The 24,821-nt window shown below is 38.3% G+C and overlaps 1 protein-coding gene across 1 annotated transcript in view; it reads left to right on the plus strand.

Moving 5' to 3' along the window:
- Window positions 1–24,190, plus strand: part of LOC136857693 (histone H2A deubiquitinase MYSM1) — a 165,922-nt gene extending 141,732 nt beyond the window's left edge. Inside the window, exons 10-12 of the mRNA XM_067136545.2 lie at window positions 9,325–9,544; window positions 20,548–20,734; window positions 21,004–24,190. Coding sequence (XP_066992646.2) covers window positions 9,325–9,544; window positions 20,548–20,734; window positions 21,004–21,171 — 575 coding nt within the window. The 3' untranslated portion in view covers window positions 21,172–24,190. The remainder of the gene's footprint in view (window positions 1–9,324; window positions 9,545–20,547; window positions 20,735–21,003) is intronic.
- The last annotated feature ends 631 nt before the right edge of the window (window positions 24,191–24,821 follow it).

Raw genomic sequence — 24,821 nt, forward strand, 5'->3', positions numbered from 1 at the left:
CCTTAAGCAATCATTGTATCAACTAGGTGGAAAATAAATACTTAATTGTGAATCTATTGAAGTGCGATACGGACCATGAAGCTGATTTTATGTAATCCTAGCGGAAGAGACGATTATTCATTGGTAGGAGAAACGCCAGAATAACATCAGCTGTTGTTGTTTACTTATTGAAATATGTTGTGAATACGTATAATTTGAATTAATCAGCGATGTCGAATGCTGTTATTCTTGTAGGTTTTCAGAAAATTATTTGGAGTTCTAAGTATTTTAGGAAATCTACTTTGAGGAAAGGAAGAGAGCTTAATGATAGCCATCACATATATCAGGTGGAAGAAAACCTTTCAAAAGAAGTATCTGGTTTATGTTTGAGAGAGACAAATGTTAGTCAAACCCCATATAATATTAACATCAAGGTAAGAATTTTAAAAAATTCTTAATTTAGATCCTTTTAATGTTTTATAAATTTGTAATCATCTTAGTTTTAACATTATTAAACATATAACCTTAATGTTCAGTTCAACTTTTCCGGTTTCGTGAACGAATCCGATCCACGAAATGTCACTATTATTTGTCCCAAATAGAAGATAATAATTGTTTTTACTCAAATAAAATGTTAAATCTGCGGTAAATTCAGAAAAAAGTACGAAATATTTTACTTGTAGAGAATAATATGGATACATACTTTACTACCTTACAACTATTTTTTCTGCTACGTCGCAGCGCTTCCGTACGCGTTTTGTTTGTCTAACACTTTCGTGTGTAAAATTGGCAGAGTTTCTGAACCACACTTTGAATTATCACTGGGCAAATATAAATGACAAAATAGTACATTTACATTTCCCTGGCCATGTGAAAATGGCAAATAATCAGTCTGAATACCTATACTACAAACAGTTTGGGGAGATTGTGATTCAGGGACAGAATTCGTGTTTTCTTGCATTTCACTTTGTCTCCCTTTCCTCCTCTTGTACCTGACTGTCAGTTTCCTCCGTATTTCGTCCTCATTAGTTCTTCCTGGTAATATATGCAAAGTAGGCTTATATCCAGGGCTATCAATGTCTCTGGTAGGTGTTCCATCAATGAAGTGTCGGATGCAGATTCTCAATCAATCAATCAATCAATCAATCAATCAAGCAATCAATCAATCAAATCAATCACTTCTGATCTCCATTTAGGGCAGTCGCCCAGGTGGCAGATTCCCTATCTATTGTTTTCCTAGCCTTTTCAGAAAGTTATGTGGAGTTCTAAGTATTTTAGGAAATCTACTTTGAGGAAAGGAAGAGAGCTTAATGATAGCCATCACATATATCAGGTGGAAGAAAAACGTTCAATCTGGATTCCTGGCAGGAACCCACGGTTTTCCATCAAGTGTTGAACGTTTTTAAGATGTTATCCATGCTTCCCTTCTGATCTTACGGGCAGCTGCGGCTGATAAACGAAACATAATTCGTTCCTGGTGGGCTATTTTAGTAGGTGTAATTACAACCGTACACGGAACAGTTCACGTGACATTTACTGCGTTTACTGGTTCTATGAGTTTCATTCATGCTTAGAGACAAGACTAATGTGATGTGATTAGGTAAGAAACCTGAGGAAATTGAATGCCAGATTGGTAATACAAAGGTGGAACAAGAAGATAATTTCAAGTATTCGAGATTGCATCAAGGTGCAGCAAAGCTAATGCAGTGAAAATTGATCCATCATGGATAAAATAATCAGATGTAATGTAGTGAGCTCGCAATTGTGATCAACAGTATTCTGTAAGAAGGAAGTTAGCTACCGGAAAAAACTATCTTTACAACGGTCTGTTTTCAAACCAACTTGGCTTTACGGGAGTGAACGCTGGGCGGACTCAGAATATCTTATTCGTCATTTAGAAGTAACAGGCATGAAAGTAGCTAGAATGATCATGAGTACAAACAGGTGGGAACAGTGGCAGGAGTGTACTCAGAATGAGGAGGTAAGTACTAAGTTAGGAATGAACTCGATTGATGAAGCTGAACTCATAAACTGCTTCGTTGGTGGTGTCATGTGAGGTGAACTGAGGAGGATAGATTACCTAGGAGAATAATAGACTTCGTTATGGAAGGTAAGATAAGTAGAGGGAGACTGAGACTCGCTTTCTAATGATTCAAAGATAGAGTTACAGATCTAAATCAGGCCACCGAGTTAGTCAAAAATAGAGGACTTTGGCATCGTTCAGCAAATTCACAGAGGCTTGCAGACTGAACACTAAAAGGCATTTCAGTCTCTAATGGAGATGTATGATGTATGTATGTATGTATGTATGTATGTATGTATGTATGTATGTATGTAAAAGTGCAGAATTGAATAAACAAGTATCTTGTAAGACATTATTTCTATTGATAAACAATCTCCTACTAAAACACCTCAAGTGGTGAGAGCGCTACTTAAATTCAGTGAAACTTAGTACAGATAGTCATATCCTAACCCAAATTCTAGATGTTTGGCATGAGAGTAGCCTCCTATGTGATTCATTAAGCCTTAATGGAAAGAGTGTGAAATGTTGTTCCAAAAACTAAGTAGCACGAGGGGGGGAGGGGGTTTAAAATATGTGTGATTTAGCTGGCTTTTTTTTTTTCATTGTGTAAGTCCTTTAATGTTCATAGATTTTCATAGATTTCAGTGTAGGGATGTGACAACCCCATCGCCCAGTGAGCAACCACTGCAATCAGTCTCCCGAGTATTGGCGGGTAAACCATAGGTCTAGCTGACATGCGGAAATGCTTGTCAGGCACTGACCATTCTAGTGGAAAATCCACGATAGGCCCAGCAAGCCAGTGATTAGTGTCTTTTATTGCTTTCAGATGTAAAAAGAGCCTCAGATTGAAGTTATTACCTAATGTGACACAGTCTTTGAGCAGATCTATCAGGTATGACAGCCAACATGGTTCCGATGATAGACGGATTTGCAAGAAGAGAAAAGTATGAATTGGGACCATGCATATATATTGACCCTGATTGGTAAGACCAAAGAACTCATAGATATGATGCAAAGGTGAAACATATCTATATTTGGTCTGAGTGAAACGAATTGGAGAAAGACAGGTGGTAAGGTTCTCAGAGTTGGCTACAAATTATATTGGTGTGGACTGGAAAAGGAGGCCAAAAATGGTGTGGGACTTTTACTGACAAAGGATCAAAGGGTATGGATGCTGTGTCAGAAGTTTCCTACAAGAACCGACAGGATCATAAAATTATCTACACAATTAGAGTCAACAAATTACATGATTGTACAAATGTACACCACACAGAATAGGTGTAGTGCTGATGATAAAGAAAAATGTCTTCAAGACTTAGATGATGTAATCGATGAAGAAAATGTTACCATTATTGGAGACCTATATGCACAGTTTGGAGCAAACAGACAAGGCTGTGAGGATATTGTTGGACCACGTGGGTTTGGAAACAGAAATTCAGAAGGTGAACAACTGATTGTTCTTTGTAGAAGAAATGGCATGATCATCAAGAATACCTTCATAAAACGGGAGCGCTACAAAATAACAAGGTATAGCTGGGATGGCAAACGTAAATCTTTGATCGATTATGTCATCACAAACAAAGGTGGGGTGAAATGGTTGACTGATGTCAATGTCATTCCCAGCAAAAGTATGGACAGCAACCATAGATTGCTGATCATGGACTTGGGCCATACGACAAATTAAATTCAGAAGAAAACAAAGAAGAAACAAAAGATAAAGCTCAGTTCCAGGAAGAATATCAGAATAGAATACAACAAAACCTACCGTGGGGAGAAACAACAGTAGGGTAGGAGTGAAAACTTTTTAAAAATACATTTGTGGAAGAAGGTAAAGAACTCTCTCGGTTAACAGGATCGACCAAGAAGGAAAAAGAGACACCTTGGTGGTACGACGAAGTCAAAACAGCCATTAAAGCAAGAAACTAAGCAAAAAAAGATAATTAGATAAAGAAAAACAAAAAGCTATCCAAGACCAAGTAAGCCAAGAAGTTAATAGAATACAGGAACATTATAGAACAAAGAAACTCATAGTTAAGAGGTTAGTAAGAGAAGAGATGGAAAAAGCATGGAATGAGTTTGTGGTTAAATTGGAATTGGACAGCAGAGGAAATGGGAAATTATTGTACAGGGTAGTCGAGAACAAAAGGTGGGAACAAGAGGATAAAAAAGGCAATAGAAGGGGACAACAGAACCGTAGTGCAAGAAGAAGATGAATTTAAGACCTTTTTTGAAAATCTCTTAAGTAGAGTAGCGAGCTCTATATCAGACAGTGAGGAACCATGTAGTAGTGACAAAAGGAAGTAGAAGCATAGAACCCTCAATTACATGGCTAGAGATAGAACCAAACCCCATGGCACTTAACGCCCTTGAAAGGGCTTTGGCCTGCCCAGCGACTGCTGCTCGGCTCGAAGGCCTGCATATTACGAGGGGCCGTGTGGTCAGCACGAGGCATCCTCTCGGCCGTTATTCTAGGTTTTCGAGATCGGGGCCGCCATCTCACCATCAGATAGCTCCTCAATTCTAATTACATAGGCTGAGTGGACCTCGAACCAGCCCTCAGGTGGAGAGAAAAATCCCTGACCTGGCCAGGAATCGAACCCGGGGCCTCCGGGCGAGACACAGGCATGCTACCCGTACACCATGGGGCTGGCGCTAGAGATAGAAAAGTCCATGAAAAGTATGAGGAAAGGAAGAGCATTTGGAGTGGATGAGTTAAGTACAGATATGTTGCGAGCAGCTGGAACTCCAGCAGTCCATTGGTTATATAGACTCCTTAAGACAGTATGGCAGAAACACTCTATCCCAGAAGACTGGAAAAAGGGTGTAATCATACCTCTTTTCAAGAAGGGGAGTAGACAGAAATGCTTCAACTACCAAGGAATTACTCTGCTCACTCATGGTCTAAAACTTCTGGAAAATATCATAGAGTAGATTAATTGAAATTGTAGAACCTTTATTGGAAGATGAACAATATGGTTTTAGGCCTGCGAAGAACAATACAGACCTTTGCTGTCAGGATGTTAATGGAAAATCATTGGGAAAAAGGGAAACCACTTTTTCTACAATTCCCAGACATCGAAAAGGCTTATGATAGCATACCAAGGGAGCATATCTGGAAATGCCTAAAAGAGCTGGGAAGTTTGTGAGTCTTATTGCAAAAGTGAAGATGCTGTATGATAAAACTAGAAGTTGTGTGCAAGTGGGTTGTGGGCTGTCCAAATGGTTTGAAATGAAGAAAGGTATACAGCAAGGCAGGGCTTTGTCACCCCTCTTATTTATCACTGTGATGGATGCCATAATATAGGCTCTAAAAAGAAAGGAGCAGCAGGACTTGCAAGCTTTCATCTTTGCAGACAATGTGGTGATCTGGGGTGAAACCAAAAATGATGTGGAGAAAAAGCTGCAGAAATGGAGTCAAGAGTTTAAGAGGTACGATTTAAATATCGGTAAGGCTAAGACGGTGATGAAGTTACAGAGGGGAGATGACAAACCAAAAATCAGAATAAATGGCACCAAACTGGACGGTGTTCCAACGTTTAAGTACTTGGGTAGTATAGTATCAAAGGACAACCTTGCAAAGTATGAGGTGGACAGTCGAATTAGCAAGGCAATTCAATTTTACCACCAAGTAAGACAACTGCTGTGGGATAAACAAGTACCATTAAAAGCAAAGATAACATTATATAAATCATATTATACACCCAGCTTGGAAACTACCATGTTAATGAGACAAGACAACTCAAAACTCCAAGCTGCAGAAATGAAGTAACTACGCACCATGGTACAGAAGACCAGGAAAGATAATTCAGGAATGAAAATGTCCGAGAGGAGGTGGGAATAGTAGACAGAGTATACAGAGGATTCAGAAAGCAAGACTGAAGTGGTTTGGCCATGGGCAGGCCCAGAAAAAAATGGACAGATCTGGTGAAGAAAGATGTTGAGGAGAGAGCACAAGATTGGGAGAAGATTATGAGAGAACAGAGATTCATGTACAGGCAAAGATGGAGGGGACTCGTACACCACACCCAGGCAACTGGAGATGGTCAACGACGATGATGATGAGATTTGCTTTTTTTTTTTTTTTTTAATACGTGCTCTCTGAAGGCTGAATGATGAGTATATCTAATGGTATTTTTGTGTATCTGGTGTGGTAATTAAGTTCTGCTTGGCCTACATATGTGGTGTTGCTGTTTAGATTTTTTTGACATTGAAGAAAGATGTTGAGGAGAGAGGACAAGATTGGGAGAAGATTATGAGAGAACAGAGGATCATGGGCAGGCAAAGATGGAGGGGGTTCGTACACCACACCCAGGCAACTGGAGATAGTCAATGGAAGGCTGAATGATGATTATATCGAATGGTATTTTTGTGTATCTGGTGTGGTAATTAAGTTTTGCTTAGCCTACATATGTGGTGTTGCTTTTTTTTTTTTTTTTTTTTGAGTTCATAAACTTGCAGAAAAGGTCTTCTTTGTTAGGTTGCATTTGCTGATGTGTCTTTGCAGTGTGTTATTCGTTCTAAAGGCTACATTTAGAGCTTGATTTTTGAAAATATTAGTTATTTATACGTGTTTTAATTCGCATAGTTGAGTAGGAGGGTGGTGGTTTTCTTTCATGATTTTCTGAATTTTTAATTGATCATTGAAATTTGTTGTGCTCATTGGGATGGAAACTGCAAAGACATATCAGCATATGCAACCTAAACGAAAAGACCTTTTCTCCAAATCAAGAGTTAATGAACTCAAATGTAAAGAACCAAACTGTAATGCCACATATATAGGCTAAACAAAACTTAATTTCCACACCAGTTACAAAGAACACAAAAATGCGAGTAGATACATTCGGCATTCAGCCTTTGGAGAACTCATATACAACAACTCGCACCATTTCACAGCCACGAAAAGAGAGCTAATGCACACATCAAAAAATAAAAGGAAATCTTGGAATATTAATGAAGCTATAGAAGTTCATTTCACAAAAGAAAGCCAGCCAAACCAGTCTTAGCAATCACATGCACACATAAATCTCTTTCTCTTCATTGTGCTACTTAATTCATTTTTTAACAACATTTCATACGTTTTGCATTGATGATAGTTTGTCACTCGTTGATGAGTATGATTGGCTTCCTCAGATGTTACTGGTTACAAGTTCTTATGTGACTGTAGAGGCCAATCCTTGAACCACAAATTCTTCCACAGTGGTGGGAAACATTGCCAGCGTAAAGATCCAGTTGTTGAGGAATGCCCGCTCTTTCTGAGCAATCAACTTCTCAGTTTCAGATCTCCGACTTTGTTGTTTGAAGTTCTTAGGACCTTCGTGGATAAGAGGACGTCATACTAGTCTGCTAGCTGCTTTTGTTTCCCAGTTATTGGTGTTTATTTGGCAATTCTTCATGTCTGACTTTAGTACGTCCCTGAATATTTTTTGTTGTCCACCCTGTGTCGACGCCCATCCATCAGTTGAGCATACATAATTTGCTTTGGGAGACAAAAATCAGGCATACAAATGACATGGCTTGTCCAACAAAGTCCATGTTTGAGGATCAGAGCCTCAATGCTGATGGTACAGACTTCTTCCAAGATACTGATGTTAGTTTGGTGATCTTGCCATTTAACTCTAAGGATCCTCCTCAGACAGTTCTAATAATATTTCTCCAGGCATTTCATGTGCCTCCTGTAAGTGGTCCAAGTTTCACGCCAATACAGGAGTGTTGGTATTACAATAGCCTGGTACACATGAAGTTTTGTCTGAGTACTGATGTTATGGTTATAAAAGACCCTTTGTTGTAGATGACTGAATGCTGGACTAGCACATTTCAGGCGATATTGAATTTCAGCATCTGTATTAGTATTTGCTGAGAGGTGACTACCGAGGTAAGCAAAGTGTTCGATGTTCTGCAAGATCTCATCACGGACTCTGATGGTAGGAGCAGTAGCATTGGCTTTGGGTGCAGACTGATGCAATGTCTGAGTCTTTTTGATATTGAGACTTAGACCAATGCTCTTGTATGCTTTTTGTGAAAGCAATTAGGGTAGTCTGTAGATTTTCTTCCGAGCTGGCCAGAACAACCTCGTTATCTGCATACTGGAGTTCCATAATGCAGGCAGTAGAAATCTTGGTCTTGGCATTCAGTCTGCTAAAGTTGAATAAACCTCCTTCAAACCTGTGCTCTATTTCTATGCCCTGTGGTAGTTCACCCTAAACAAGGTAAATTATGATTCCAACAAAAATTGAGAATAGTGTGGGAGCAATTACACATCGTGCATCCAAAATTATTCGATGGGAATTATTTGTGATAGGAAGTGGTCGCCATGCTGTTGCCAGCATGCTTGGTAGTTGGAGCATGTTGCATATTGTATCTGCCGTTGAACTTCCATCAGTGGATGTGGATTTTTGTGCAGCTCTGTCCGCAATATCCTGTGGATGGTGCGTTTCTCAGTGCCACTTACCCTAACTCCAGTAGCGTCCATCATCTGTCTTCCTCCAGGAGCTGCTCGATGACGGCGTGTGCCACGTCGGTCCACACACTGACAGGTCGTCCAAAGCATTACCGATCACCGGCTGTCACACGTCCTTGCTGAAACTTCCCTATCCACCATGTTACTGTACAGTATGGGAGAGCATTATTCCCAAGAGCTTCCACTAATTCACTGTGATATTTTCTCGCAGTTCTCCCCTGCAGAATGGCTGTTTTGATGTATGTGCGTTGCTCAACACGCGTTACTTCCATCTCGCACAGCGCTCGCCACACAACTGATTTCGCAGCACTCTCTGTGCTACTACCAGCAATCACAGAGCCATCTGTTGTTGTGAATAGACACTATGCTTGCATAGCTTCCACGCGACAAATAGCAGTTTTGATCCGCTCACATATTTGCAAGGAAAAAATAGTTGCAATGACCTTTGCCCCAACCCTGTTATTCACTGAAAGGATTTTGTGTGAAACTGTGAGTGTGGTGGACGTTCAAAATGTAAACGTTTTAAAAGTCTTCTTATGGGAGTGAGATGTCATGCAGAAGTAATCATCAGCAAAACAATGTGAACAGAGAAATTCAAGTTAGTATTATTCATGTGTATTCTAGCTTTCATTAGCACAAAGAACAGGGAGTTTGCTGTAGTATTTCTTTCTTTTTGTCATTTTATTCTGTCATCTGGTAGAAGGATATTAAGCTGTAGTATTTCTTCTTTTTGATATTTTGTTCTATCCTCTGGTAGAAGGATGTTAAACAAGTGTGGTGTGGGTTGTTTTTTTTTTTTTTTTAATTGGCCTATGACATTCCCCATTCCTGTTTTCTAACTTTTATTCTACATGATTTTTAACAGTATCTCAAGCTGAAGCTATGGAGCGCCTCAGAAATGATGGTCTGGATGTAGTTGGCTGGTATCACTCTCATCCTACCTTCCTGCCAAACCCATCAGAGCAAGACATAACGACGCAGGCAAACATGCAACAGTGGTTCATGCAGGCTACCTCCTCACCTATTGTTGGCTTTATTTTATCTCCATACTGCTCAGCCAACCATTCCCTGGCTTCTCAGTACAGGTAATGCCAAATTTTAAGTACTCACCTTGACTAGAACTATTATCAAATTATTTATGCAAATGGTAAGCATTACAGCAGCAACTGTTAATGGCCATAAGAGACGCCTGAGTGTCAGAAGTTTGCTTCAGAAACCCAGTAAATCTACTGAGATAGTGTGTCATATTTGACCAATTTAAAACAGACTGTGGTAAGATGTTGAAGCTGCACCCTTGAGTACTTGAGAGTAGTGTCTTAGAGACTATACTGGTCAATAAGAAAATAGTAAAACCTACATTGATATACAGAATAAAACTTAAGATTGTCATTTTGATAATCTGTTTGTTACCAAGTTCAGTAATTTATCCTCCCCTCTGGATGTTTTGCTTCATGTCTTGTAGTGTCCTATTTATTGCTAACTTCCACTAAATAGAACATTCTTCTCCTCTATATGAAAAATACAAGAATACAGGTGTTGATGTTGATTCTAGGTTTGTAGTTATATTTTATTATATTAAAATTTTATAATATTTTCATGATCTGCGAGTAGTCCTCCTCCAAGTGTTTCATTCTTGCCACTCGTATGAGAGAACAGACAGCTAACACTTCATGTTCTGATGTTTCATGTCCATTCAGTTACAAAGCTAATGTTTCAAAATATCATAATGTAGTGAAATATATGCTGAATATTTTATAGTATTGCACAAAGAAATATGTCATTTGAAATGAGTTTTAGACTCATAAAGATTTAAATATGCAAATCCTTGAGTATAATAGATTATCTGTTGGAAAGCATAGAAAAATTTTCTTCTATCTTATGCATTTCTTGATCTCAAGACATATATTTTTGCAAGGGTGTAATATTATGCAGTGTACACCAGTAAATTCTTCTAAAACCAAATCATACCCCATGATGGTATAGCCTGATCGATCGTTACCTTGAAGCTGCAAATTCAAAATGTTCAAATGTTGGGTCCTGTAGACCTGTAGAAGAGCTTATGTTGGAGATCAGCTGAGCTAGGAACATGCTCTTACAGGAAGTCAAATACAGTAAAATGTGCTCTAAGTGTAACTTGAATAAAAGTGGAAACTTGTTCACTATAGAAATTTTTCTTTGTTCCGGCGAAGCTTACAGCGTTATAATATTCTTACTTTTGTTTAATGCAGAATCTCAATGCAGAAACGGAATTGAAAAATGAAAGAATTCTGTAAAATCTACTTGTACAATGCAAAAAAAAGGTATTTATAATTTTAGAGACAAACAGTAGTAGTGAGTAAAATAATAGCTCCAGCAAATTGTTTAGGTTTGTGATAAGGAAACTCTTCGAAAAAGCTGGAAGCTATTTAACATGAAGAATGCATCCAAGCCGGACTGAGTGGCTCAGACAGCTGAAGCGCGGGCGCTCTGACCCCAACTTGTTAGGTTCGATCCTGAATCAGTCCGGTGGTATTTGAAAGGGTTCACATTCGTCAGCCTCAAGTCGGTAGATTTATTGGCACGTAAAAGAACTCCTGCGGGACTAAATTCCAGCACCTCAGCGTCTCAAAAACCGTAAAAGTAGTTAGTGGGACGTAAAGCAAATAACATTATATTATTTATTATAGAATGCATCGCAAATTATCTGGAAGTGGAAACTATGAGAATCTTCTGCGGGCCTGTATAAAGAGCAAACCTGGCAAGAATGAGTTGGTCTTGAGTGAGTCAGTGTTGCATCAATAACCAGTGAGTTAGTTATGAGACAGCCATGAGTCCTGTGGTAAATCTAGATGGTCTTGATTAAGCAGTGTGCGATGAGCTATGAAGTATGTACTGGTTTATAATATGCATTATTATTGATGAGGATGATGATGCTTGTTGTTTTAAGGTGCCTAACATCGAAGGTCATCGGCCCTGCATTATTATTATTATTATTATTATTATTATTATTATTGTTGTTGTTGTTGTTGTTGTTGTTGTTATTATTATTATTATTATTATTATTATTATTATTATTATTATTATTATTATTATTATTATTATTATTATTATTATTATTATTATTATTATTATTATAAAGTTGTATAATAATAACAATAATAAAAAGAAACTGAATCTTTGTTTGTCTCAGTAAAATAGAGGTGACAACTATTAGAACACCCTATAGCAGACCTAGATATGTCATTCTCATGTCTCACTGATGCCAGAAAGCACCCTTGTTTACTGTGTTTTGCTTTATGTCAAAGAGTGTGAGGATGACACCAGAATGAAACCTAGTTTTGGGTGTTCTGGCAAATGTCAGGGTGTTCTGGAGAACATCAGAAAGTGGAGAAATGCTCCACCCTCACGTAAGAACATGCAAAGACTGCTCATTAAAAATTTTCACGTCATTGGTCAATTGATTCCCTTGTTTTGGAAGTGTGTCACGTGCAAACTAAAGGTTGAGTTAATATTCTGATGCCCAAGTGCACCAACCTTGGTCAAGAGAATACCGCAGTAAACTTAACTATTTACCAGGGTAAAGTTGTATTTCTGTTGCACTAAGCTTGGTTTCGAGTTTACCGACGTTTTACCGCAGTATAATGTTTACTGCCTGTGAGGGAGCAGTTAACTAAGAAAACCGTGGTAAAGTTGTATTATTTTGTGCTCTGTGCTTAAAGATTCCAAGATGGAGCTTAACACTGTAGGTTATATCTCCAGTATCTTAATCAGTTTTAAAGAAATGAAGGGAGAATTACAGAGCAGAGGTGGAATTTATTTGAAAAATTAAGCAATGTTTCATTCCAGAGAAGATTTTGATTGCGTAAGGAAACAGTGAATTACATTTTAGATTTAATTGGTGAACAATTGGAATTTCCTACTGGGAGAAACTGTCCTGTATCGCCTAAAAATTATCTTTTGAAAGGGCTGCGGTTCTAAGCAATGGGAACATTTCAAGAGTGATCGGTGACGTCTGTGATGTTGACAGAATAACAGCATGCCACATAATACACAAGGTTTCTGATCTACTTGTATCGTTATCGCCACAGTTCATTCAACTCCCACCTACGCAGTGAAAACAAAGAGAGGTTATTGAAGGGTTTCATACAATAGCTGGGTTCCCTGGTGTATTGGGTGTGATGGACTGCACTCATGTGCGAATACAGTCTCCCGGAGGTGAAAATGGGGAGGTATTTAGAAATAGGAAAGGTTATTTCTCGCTAAACATGCAAACTGTGAGCGATTCGAACCTTATGATATGAGATATTGTAGCAAGATGGCCAGGGTCGACTCATGATAGCACAATATTTCACAATTCTCGGCTGAGAGTGCGTCTCGAGACGAGATAAATAGCTAATGGCTATCTTTTGGGTGATGGAGGTGACCCGTGTAAATCCTTTCTTCTTATACCTGTTCAGAATCCCACCTCCCCAGCAGAACAACGATATAACCATATTGCCACAAGGAATGTTGTCGAGAAACAATATGGTGTGAGGAAAAGGAGGTTCCCTTCCATGTCTATAGGACTTTGATGCAACATTCAAAACATGTCGAACGTTATTGTTGCCAACGCTGTGCTTCACAATATTGCCATTGCAGCGCGAGAAATAGGTCCTCCCAATGACCCTGACATTAATCTTCAGTTACTTGAAGAAGAAGGAGGAGGAGGAGGAGGAGGAGGAGGAGGAGGCAATTTACCAATACCTAATGTGCATCTGCATCTCAGGAATGATGATAATCCAGGACAAGTTACTAGACATGCTGTAATTAACAGACATTTTACTTAAATTCAAACAAAGATAAGGTGAGATTTCATTTAAAAACTAACTTCTTTTACAGTAGTCTGGCATTTTTTGCTTTCCAGTATGCTATTTTTTCTTTTCACTATGCTCGTCTCTCTTCAGTGCCATGTCCAACAAAAGTGCCTCTCACTGCACTTCTGCAGCATTGATATTGACTCCGTTGCTGTCAGCTTCCTCTTTTTCGTATCTCCAGGTGTCTTCCTTGATTGGTGCTGCAAGGTAAAAAATACACCCATTCTTTCAGTGAAGAGAGAAGAAATGCAGTCATGTACTGTAAATTGAAAAAGAATATTTAACGGTTTGGCCTCAGTGTTATAAATATTTTCACTTATTCTAAATTCCACCTTCAGTGCAGTGCAGTGCAGTGCAGTGCAGTGCAGTGAAGTTTTTCTAAAATTAAATTAAAACAAAATACTTCACATTAAGGCCTACACTACTTGGTCTTGTTGGTGTAAGTAGTGGGGTTCGCCCATAATCTTGAGGACACTGGCCTAAGTTGTCATCATCATCATCAGCACCACCACCACCACCACCATTGTCAACACCAAAGTCCCACTAAAACAGAATAACTGTATATTTTATATATATTATATATTTTTGTATATATATATATAAATGCAGTCTGTAGTTCTGTGGTCTGCAGTTACTTGTGTATAGTTTTGTGCATTGTGATATACGGTGAATATATTAACATATTCACATTAGCAATATTTTTAGTGTGTCCAGAGTGTTGGAAGTACTGGAAGGTCTTTCATATTGTCATCTGGTGCTGGAAGTTATATTACAGTATATTATTTGTAAGTGATTTACTATATGCTATTTTTAAACTAATTGTATGAGCAAGTTATATATGAGTATATGAGTTTACTACCATATAGGTAGCCTAATTACCTTTGTTTTCTGCATAACCCGTATCCGAGTCTTGGGTGCTTGGAATACACACACTGCTTTCTGCAATAATCCCAAGCACCCTATTATCAATATTCTGTACTTTCGATGGCATGCTAGGTCCTGCCCCGTCTTGTACATATCCACCTTGTCGTCTGCAGAGGCTCTTCTAGCCCCTCTTTTAAGGTTTAATATTTATAGAAAAATATAATAGAACGTATTATAAAAGGATAATAAAATATATATACAAATGCCCGGAGGCAAAGTACACTATGTTCAGTGACAATCTTCAGGCTTGTACAGTTGTTCAGAGAAATACTGAGCACATGGTACTGTATAAGATCCTCATGGGTACACTTTTCTCAGAAACAAATGAACCTATACCTGTAATATTTGTTATGGGTATCCACAGTATTTGTATCTAAATGGGAGCTGAATTTTATTTTAATAACAATTAAAATTATCCTAATAAAATATTAATTGCAACAAACATAGAATACCATAAATATAACATTGCAGGATGTTCCTCCTAATCAATACAAGTTCAAATAAGTAAACAGTTATATCATTGTATACATGGTACTAGTACCAAGAAAGATGTTCCCTCCTAGCCATTAGCTGATTTAAAAGTGACACTTACCCCACAGTGATGTAGAACTACTTGTCATTATCTTCATGTGTACTTGCATCGCATTGTGAATTTTAATCTATCTAACATATCGATAACATGAATTATACAGTATCAACATCAAGTTCAACACCATAAGTGACCTGCATTGCAAGAATTCAAGCGTGTGCAAACTATTTTAATGCCATCAATATAAGCACAGATTCATCAAGCACTAATGTAACAAACTGACAAAAAAATTGAAGTGTATGCTATTTTTATGTCAACAACATAAGCACAGACTCTCTTTATCATGCATTAGTGTAACCAACAGACAAAAAAATTTAAGTATATGCTATTTTAATGTTAGCAACATAAGCACAGACTCTATTTATCATGCATTAGTGTAAGAAACTGACAAGATTTTAAGTGTATACTTTCAGAAATATTTTTTAGCATAGGCTAATTAGTTTTTAAGATATCTTATATTTATATGGCTGAAGATGGCCCAAAATGTAGGGCTGAAACTAGAACCATATATACAATAATATACAGTAATAACTGTGTACTTTTTTTAAAAATGCTATTTGTTCAGGGCGTCGGTCCATGTGGAACTTTTGCCCCTACTGGTACCATATTGAATGAACCTGCGTGTAATTGGAATGGCAGTAGTGTGGAATGTTATGTGTGAGGAAAGGAAGATTAAGGATGTCACAAACACCCAGTCCCCAGGCCAGGGATATTAATCATTACAATTAAAAACCCTGACCGGGCCGGGAATCGAACCCAGAGGCACCGGGTGACAGGCGGACGCGTTGACCCCCACACCGCAGGGCCAGACTAAATGTGTACTAATTTGAACTTGTATTTATTAGGAGGAACATCCTTTAATATTATATTTATACATACCATCAATACGGAACATGAAACTCATACATTACAAAGAATACAATACCATGCGTTTATTCTTTTTCTGAGTGACAATATATGATGCTAACCTAAAATTCTGCCCTTTCTAGCAGCATGTAGCACTATGTCCTAAAAATGCTTTATGGTTCCCACATAACCTGCATTGTTGATGGCTGTTGTGACTGCTGTTATGCAGAGTCTTTCAGACTGTTTAGCAGTTTGCTGCAGTATTCTAATAGCATGAAGTTACTGAATTATTTCGAGAAACATAAACTGGAGTGATGAGGACATGCTTTCTGGAGGGAAAAGGTTATTAAAGATATTGGTGACGATAGAAATCACAACATTTGTCAAGGTAAGCAATAAGGCTAAACTGGCATGAGGTCATTGCAATCTTACCATGGTAAAATCTATAAGAATTCACAGCAGGTTTCCCCATTTGTGTGATCAGCAGATCCCCATAAGTTTTGTAAATTGAATAGTAGAATACATATGTCATAATATGTACTCTTACAGAGCTTACTATTTGGTTGGAGTTGCACAGACATCACCTGTGACCACATCTGAGCATACTGACATACAAAGCAAGATTACTTCAGTAGACTATAACACTAACCAGTCTCGTGCTTCATATTACACCGCAGTAGTTTGCAACATCAAAACAGTCTTCGTGTTCCACTTTAGAGAGCAAGATATTGAATGATTATTCACTACTGAGCTGCAGTGAACCTCATGACTCTGACTCTGAAAATGATAAAAGATATCAGGCTTTTCCTTACGGAAAGTTCCAGAATGGAGTCTGATACTGGTCCCTACCCAGAGCAATCGCACTGTTGACAGTATTTTGGATAATCCTGTTAGATTGTGAATAGTACAACAGGCAATGAAGTCACAGCTAGAAAAGTTATATTCACAACAGCAATCCATCAGCGAGGAAGGAAACATGCCCTGAATCCAAGTCAGTGGGTATCATAACAAGCCCAGTGCAAGCTATGCAGCAGGGAAATCTTACACGGATAAAATGGGTTAGAACAAGATCAGCCAACTGCGTGTACGTGTGATGTCAGGTAACACATCACACACTCTGCTCGGGCAGCGAAACGAAGTACTTACTACTGTAACTGAGAAGTGATGGCTAGAGGGGCGAGGGGAAACACAACGTCATTCGTAGGGGGAGACCAAAGGGCTGGAGGTAGTACAATGCGGTTATGTGTAGTACATATTTCTCTCCACATAATTTATTGTAACGTAACTTGGTTATGAATTAACATAAAAGTTATAAAGCAACTTTATTTCTGCATATACAAACTAAACTAGCTTTTACCGGTGAATCTTCGGAACTGATATTGAACACAAAATTGTTGTGTTTTACAATATCACCCACCGTAAAAAAATAGTGCTAATAGTAACGAACAGCACAGTTTTACAACAAAAATAGTACAGAGATTAATCTCTAAACTCAAAACATACGTTTTATCTCATGATATCGATACTCAGTTGCCACTCGCGGGTTTCCTTGATTTTTGTAGTCTTGTTTCGTTTACTAGTTTTGCAATATTTGGTGTTAATGTTTGAGGAAATACTAAGTTTAAGAGCACACTTCAAATCGTGATCTGACAACTGGCTTCAATGTTTTGGTTTTGTTGATTTAAAATAGAAAAGATTCATTCACAGGCATACGTGGAACCGAAAATACTCAACATTCTCGAACGCTCGACATGGTTATTTAATTTACCTTTTAGTTCTGTAATTACACGTACCCTTTCCTCGCCTTGATACTGATCATAATCTCCAGCTTGATACAAACTGTAGTGGCGTTGTAAATTATATATTTTTACGTACTGTGGCTCTTTTCTACAAACTAAACATTTAGCTGTACCCTAGATCATTTTTAACAAATAAATATAGATCTTACCATAAAGATAAAAAGATCGGAGGTGTAGATAACTTCTCGCACTGTGATGTGCCCGATTCGTCCATACTTATGTACTGTCCTGTACCACCCACACCATACGGCTGAGGATATTTATAGGTATGTCAAAATCATAAAAAACCTTTATTCGGAATTTGATCCTAGATTTAACAATTTGGAGTGTCTGGAAACTTATATTCAAATTTTAACCACGCCATTTTCAGTTGTTGCAGATAACGTTGATCTAGAGTTAGAGTTATTAGATTTACAGTGTGATAGTGAACTAAGAGATAAATTTTTAAATAAGAAGGATTTGTGTGGCTTTTTGTGGAAAGTGTCTATAAAACCCGTAGCCACCAGCACGCATGGCACTTCACGTGTTTACTACAAAGCGAGGCTGTCTCTTCATCTCCAGTCTACCCACCTTCTGCGCTCTTACGTCACATGGGCTCTCCAACGTCACACGGTCTCTCTTACATCACACGCCAGTCAGTTGGCCGACCCTGGGTTAGAACATAAAGGACAGAGTAATGAAACCGCCATGATTCTGCAGGATGTATTACTATGAAAAAATAAGGGAACAGAAAGGATGGAAATCTTCCGTTAATGATACCGAAAAGCATTTTATTCGTTCGCCCACAAATTGCACATTTTAGGAGCAGGTAGGATAAATCGGAAGCCAGTTCTCTGACATGCAAACTTGCAGTGAATAAAATGGTAGCAAGAGTATGTAAAGTCATGTTTCTCACTACTCTTGGTATTTCCAGTACAGATAAAATTCACACTCATACAAAGTTAAATTTTAATACCTACATATATTATTATTACCATCATCACTATGCTGAAAAAGGGGCAAAAACGAAAATGAAGACGAAGGACCTAACAGATATGAATGAAGGCTTTGTTTTGGAAGTAATGCTCATCAAGTCACTTTTAAGTTACTTTTCCAGAGGTATAGAACATCATAAATCCACTTCCACCCATTTTCAGGAACTAAAAACAATACTACAGCATAAATTTTCACACTGGCACATATACACTAACCTAGCTAACCACAAAATAATTGCAGTAGAACTTCAATGCAAAAACACTACCAAAAAACTCTCCCCACAAATATTTCTTAAGCAGCATAGTGTACTTTCCATCCCAGGGACAGATACAGACTATTAATTTTTTTATTATATTTACTTACCTGGCACACAACTAAATTCTTGACTGATTGTTAACCAAGTTTTCTCTTTTTCTTTCTTTTAATGTTACGCCATCCGTTTTTTTAAATTTTCAGTGACTGCTTTATATTTTTCAGCCATATGAACCTTAGAGCTATGCTGGCGGGATCACATGCTCCTGGTAGGGCCACCAAGCCAGACAGGTCTAAGGTGATGATCCAGACTATGAGTGATATCCTTGTCCTCCAGGTTGGGGTTTGGGCATAGGGTTAACTCCCCTACCTTGTAAAAAGACAAATGTTATGGATACGTTAAGACATACTGCAGGAAAAGCGGATAACTTGGCTATGATCCGGTGAAAAAAAATGGCTTAAGAGAAGGAAAAATGATATAGTTGTAGTAACGTGGAATATAGGAACATTAAAGAGACCTGGCAATTTGAAGGAATTAAGGAATGAACTGGATAAGTATGGAGTGAAAATAGCAGCATTGCAGGAACTAAGATGGAAGGGGCAAGGGATGATCATGTCTGGTCAACATATCCTGATGTACAGTGGAGGAGAAGAAGGCAGTAACGCCACAGAATTTCTCATACAAAAGTCTGTAAAGCAAAGTGTGATCAACTTTACTGCAGTCAGCGATAGGGTGTGCTCTTTGAGACTTCGGGCAAGATTCTTCTTGAAAATGTCATTGTTTAAGAAGCCTTTCTCATGGACATTCAAGATTTCTTCTGAGGACGCAGGGCACAGTTCCCTGCGAAGCGTTAAGAATTTCACCTTATTTTCTTGACACGGCATAAGCCCAAAAGCCTATAGAGTATCATGTCTTTACGTACGGGCCGTGAAAGCATTAATGACAACAAGATTCTTCAATGTTACAATGTTTTATGTGTATACCCCTACAGAAGAGGCAGATGAGGAAAAAGATGCATTTTACACCAAATTGGAAGATGAAATTAACAAAGTTCAAAGACATGACGTGAAAATGATCCTTGGAGATCTAAATGCAAAGATTGGAAGAGAAGAGGTGTATAAACACATAGTAGGGAAAGAAAGCTTGCATGAAGTCAGTAATGATAATGGTTTGAGACTGATTATCTTTGCAAGTGGAAAGCAGATGATACTCAAAAGTACTTGGCACCTGCAGAAAAACATAAAGAAGGAGACATGGATATCACCAGATGGTGTAACATGAAATCAAATAGACCATGTTATCAAATGGACAGACAGCATGCATCAGACATCTTGGATGTTAGAAAGTAAGTTTACAGAACACCAGTCAACGAGTATTACTAATAGACTCCGACATCCTCTTCAAGTTCGAATGTCGATGAGAGAGCTCGCTAGTGCACATAGCACGAAAACTATACCGAAGACGATTGTTCGCATTCAATGTAATCGCTGGAGTGCATGAATATCTATAACAGAAAATATAACCCATGCTTAATCGCTCATAATAACAGATGTATCAGTGATACGATTCTCGTTGTAACCAAAGGATAATACACAGAGTAATATGGGAATTTTCAAGGACAGAAAACATCTGTTCTCGCTATATGCCATACTCGCTACAGTGGGCTTCTACCGTACTTCAACTTTTTCTTATGAACTAAATTGATTCTGAATAGATGATGTTCTATGTTGATTGTTCACTTAGCAGAAGTCAGAGGATTATGTACTTGGCCTACGATTATCCTTCAAAGTACACTTGATAAATAATTCTATAAGAATCTAAATCATCACAAGAAATAACTAATTGTTGTGAAATTACTCTTTTCATTTAGGTGTCTCACAGTCGAAATGGATGAAAGGATTCCGTTCAGATTTCCTGTGTGTGTCGTTTTGGATGACATGAACTTATCCAGATTTGTGCTTCATTTGAAAGACATCATTGCTCTTGTCCAAGAAAACAGTGCTGTTGCTGTGGACTTCAGTGCAGAATTCCAGCCTTCACAGTCCTATCTATGGAAGGTAGATCATATTTCATGCTGATGTTTTCACCAGTTATCTTTCTGTACTGAAAGCCTTAATTAATACTGTTAGTAATGAAGGAACAATGACAGTAATTTCTTATATTTCCCCTCACTATCGTATTTTTCAAATTAACTAGGAAATATTGGTAATAAATTATGTGCTGCTAACTCTCGAACTCATTTCTACTAAAATGTTTGTTGTAGCTGTTGTACCTGGAAAAGTTATTCTGTATTTTATTTATTTACTTTTATTATATTTTTTCCTAGTGCTTGGAGAGTACCAGACTACACTTGGATTCTTGCAAGGAGAATGTACCTCAGGATGTACGGTCAACTATTCTTAAAGAAGTTGAAGTGGCATGCTATTCATTGAATGTTCGGAAGTTTCAAGAAAAGGACACTAATGACCTTGTGGATTATACTGAGCCTACATGATACCCTGATAATTCTGGGAAGATGTGTGGATATTCATATTAATGCTGTAGCAAATTAAAGTAGACATTTTGAGCTCAAATAAGGGAATTGCTCAAATTTCCTTCAGCCATACCACCTGCTGTAAAGAACATTTTACCAGCTGTAATCATCATCATCATCATCGTCATCAAATGCAGTTTCCAACTGTTGGCCAGGTCTGCTTGGAACATAAACCTCTCCATGTCCTCTTGTCTTCCCACAACTTCTCCCTCATCACTCTTGCTCAGTCCTCTCCTCTTCTCTGTACACAGTCTTCCACTTGGTGGTTTTCCTGTGTCCATACCATCTAAGTCTAGATGCCTCTATCCTGTTCTGTAGTGGCTCTTCTTTTACTATATCTCTAACCTTCTCGTTTCTCATCTTATCCATTCTTGTCACTCCTATCCTACTTCTCAGATATTTCATTTCACTTACCTATATCCTAGTGACACCTCTCTGCCTCATTACCCAACTTTCTGCTGCATACGTTGGAATATGTACTTAGTACATCCTGTATATCACTCTTCTGCTTCTCTGAGGAACATCCTTGCTCCAAACCAGACTACTGACACTTTTCAGGAATGCTCTTGCTTCTCTTCCACGCTCGATTATTTCCTTATCATTCCTTCCACTTTCCTTTATGATACTTCCCAGGTACTTGAAACTCTCTATCTTCCTAAGCTGTTCCTCTCCAATCATTATCCCTCTCGTAGGTCTCTCCTCCTTTCTATTTGTGATCACTATCTCACTTCTTTTGGCATTAAATTTCATTTCATACCAGAGGTCCTGTGCTTCTCTGCAGCATTCCTTATAAATAGGTCAGATAACTCATCTTGATATGCCTGTCGTTTTCAGTGCTGTCTGTTTGGGAAAAGTCTATCCATATATTCGCTCTTTTATCCTGCGATTCTTAATGTAAAGCTTGGTATTGTTTCATAGAAGGCAATAGCATTTTTAATCACAGTTCTTTTATACAGAACGGTTGTCTTGTGAACTCATAGGTTAGACTCAAAGGAGCGTTTTTTGCCAGGCAGAGAACTTTTTTAAGATACATGGTCTTCACTCTTTCTAGTGTAGCTAGGTTGTCCTTCGATAGGTGTTCCCAGATAATGTCTAAGGCGTATGTTTGTACGTAGATTTTTTTCTCTTAGCAGCATCTAAGTTATTAGAAACGCTCTGCCATCTGTTGAATATATCTGGAAGCTTGGAAAGGTTAGAGAATCAAAGAATATCTAGCAAGAAATAGTATTCTTCGTTGATCGGAGAAAGTGTATACTCTTTGGCCTGACAGGCAGTAATAAAACATGTCTGCATGCAGTGGCATTACTAAGAATATATCACATATATCAGAATATCAATGGAAATGTTAGTCGCTTACCAACCTGCTAAGACGTTAAAATTGAATAATTAAAAAGAGGTTCAACCTATTCAATACATAAGAGAAAGAAATGTAGTGATTACATTCTTATTTAATAGTAATTGGAATTGGGACCAGTTTCGACCATAGTCCAGGTCATCGTCAGCCGATCAAAACATAAAATAACATGAAAAACAATGCATATGAAAAAGATTAAGTGAACTCTGGATCGGTATAAGAGGCAATATAAAATGATGATGCGGGTAGAAACTGTGAGTCACTTAAAATAAAACAGTGCGTAATTTTATGAATGGTGGTACGGCACACGCAATGATAGGTAGTCTCACAATGTTTATGAACAGCGGAGAACGGTCAAATGGGTCAGTTTTTACACACCGTCAGGCACAAAGTCACAACACTATCTAACAACATATGAAGATCTACCGATATGTTGAAGTCGAAGACGAATAGATTTATAGAAGCAAACTGCCAGTTCCCGGTGATCAGCGTGGCCTCGAGGCAAATGCTGGATCTTCAGGATATTCTCCATTCTACTTTGGCGTTCGAGACTACAGCGCATGACCTTGAGTGTGCCAGTAAATCTTCAAATCTTCAAAATACTCCTTCCACATTCCTTTGAGTTTCTCTTTCTCCTGCACTTCATTTCCATTTTTATTGATAATGATAACATCTTCCCTCATGCCTTTCCTCTTACTCTTGACCATTGCATACAGTACTTTTTTATTTCCTTTGCTTTCTTCCATGATGTTTGTCCACTTTTCCAACTATTTTTTCTTCTCCTCTATTACAACCTTTTTAGCTTCTTCCTTTTTAGCTTATTCCTGTCTTATCTCCATTGTCCTCTGTTGAAACCACACTCTAAAAGCTTTATTCTTCTCCTCAACTGCCATTTTAACTCTGTCGTTCCACCATGGGTTCTCCTTGAATCTTTCCCTGGTATTAGTTCTCCCACAAACTTCCTCTACAGTTTTTACTAATGTCCTCTAGAACCTTTCCCATTCCTCCTCTCCTGTTTTTGTATATCTGTTGGCAAGTTCAATTTCCCCCTCCCCCGGTATTCTTCCTTGGTTTTCTTCTCCTCCAATTTCCATATTTTGATAGGTCTTTCCTGCTTCTCTGTCCTCTTCCTTACCTTCATTGTTCTTAGTTTCATTGCCAGTAGTCTGTGGACACTATCTAGGGTCTCTGATGGTATTACCCTTACATCTGTAACATTCCTCTTCATTTCCCAGTCGTAAATCATGTAATCCACAATGGATTTCTTAGACCAGTCATTGCTGTACCAGGTTATCTAATGGCTTTCTCTCTTCTTGAACCACGAGCTCCCCCCGACCATCATCCCATTTCTTTTGCATAGATACAGTAGCCTTTCCCCTTCCTTATTTCTATTTCCATTTCCTTCCACTCCAAGCACGTTCTCACATCCATTCCTTTTCATGCATACATGGGCATTCAAGTCCCCCATTACTACATTGTTTTGGCCATTCAACTGTCTCTCCAATTCTTCCTCAAAGTCATCTTTATCCTGTTGCATTACATCCTCCTTGTGGAGTATATACTTGTACAATTTTCCACGTTTTTCCTTTGACTATTATTTTGACTTTAATCAACCTATCACTTATCCCTTTTACTTCCTCTTTCAGTCCATTTCTTACTACCATTCCTACTTCATTTCGCTTTACTTCGTCATTTCCTATCCAGTACAACCAAAAACCATTCTGCAGCTCTCTTACCTTCCCCCGTCCATTTAGTTTCTGCCAGCCCTAATACTCCAGTTTTCTTCTTTCCATCATGTCTACAACTTCTTTTACTTTTCCATTCAGTGTTTGTATATTCAGTGTTCCAAATAGTAATTCTGTTCCTCGCCAGGGTCATCATCTGGTACATCAGTCCGGCTTACTGTTCCTTATTTTCTTGAAAGCAGACCGATATCCATCACTGACTTGCTAGGCCTGTCGTGACTTCACCAGAGCCCTGTTAGCCGCCATCTTTTTCAGGATTCCTGTAGGGCCTTCACAACTGCCGTAGCGGTCTCGGGGCACACACGGTCCCCACTGTACTTCACCCCCTCAGGCATAGTTATGTTCATAATTTTAGAAGAGAGGCTGCATTTTATGTTTTTGATAATTCTGTATTTAATGTTTTAGGCATTTTGAACACTGCTATTGCTGTTTAGATGTCTGATGAAGTACTATTTATACAACAAAGCCCAATAACCATTGTTGAAGTTCTCTTTGATGTGTTATTTTAACTT

Source organism: Anabrus simplex, chromosome 1 (assembly GCF_040414725.1).
Source record: "Anabrus simplex isolate iqAnaSimp1 chromosome 1, ASM4041472v1, whole genome shotgun sequence".
Taxonomy (NCBI): domain Eukaryota; kingdom Metazoa; phylum Arthropoda; class Insecta; order Orthoptera; family Tettigoniidae; genus Anabrus; species Anabrus simplex.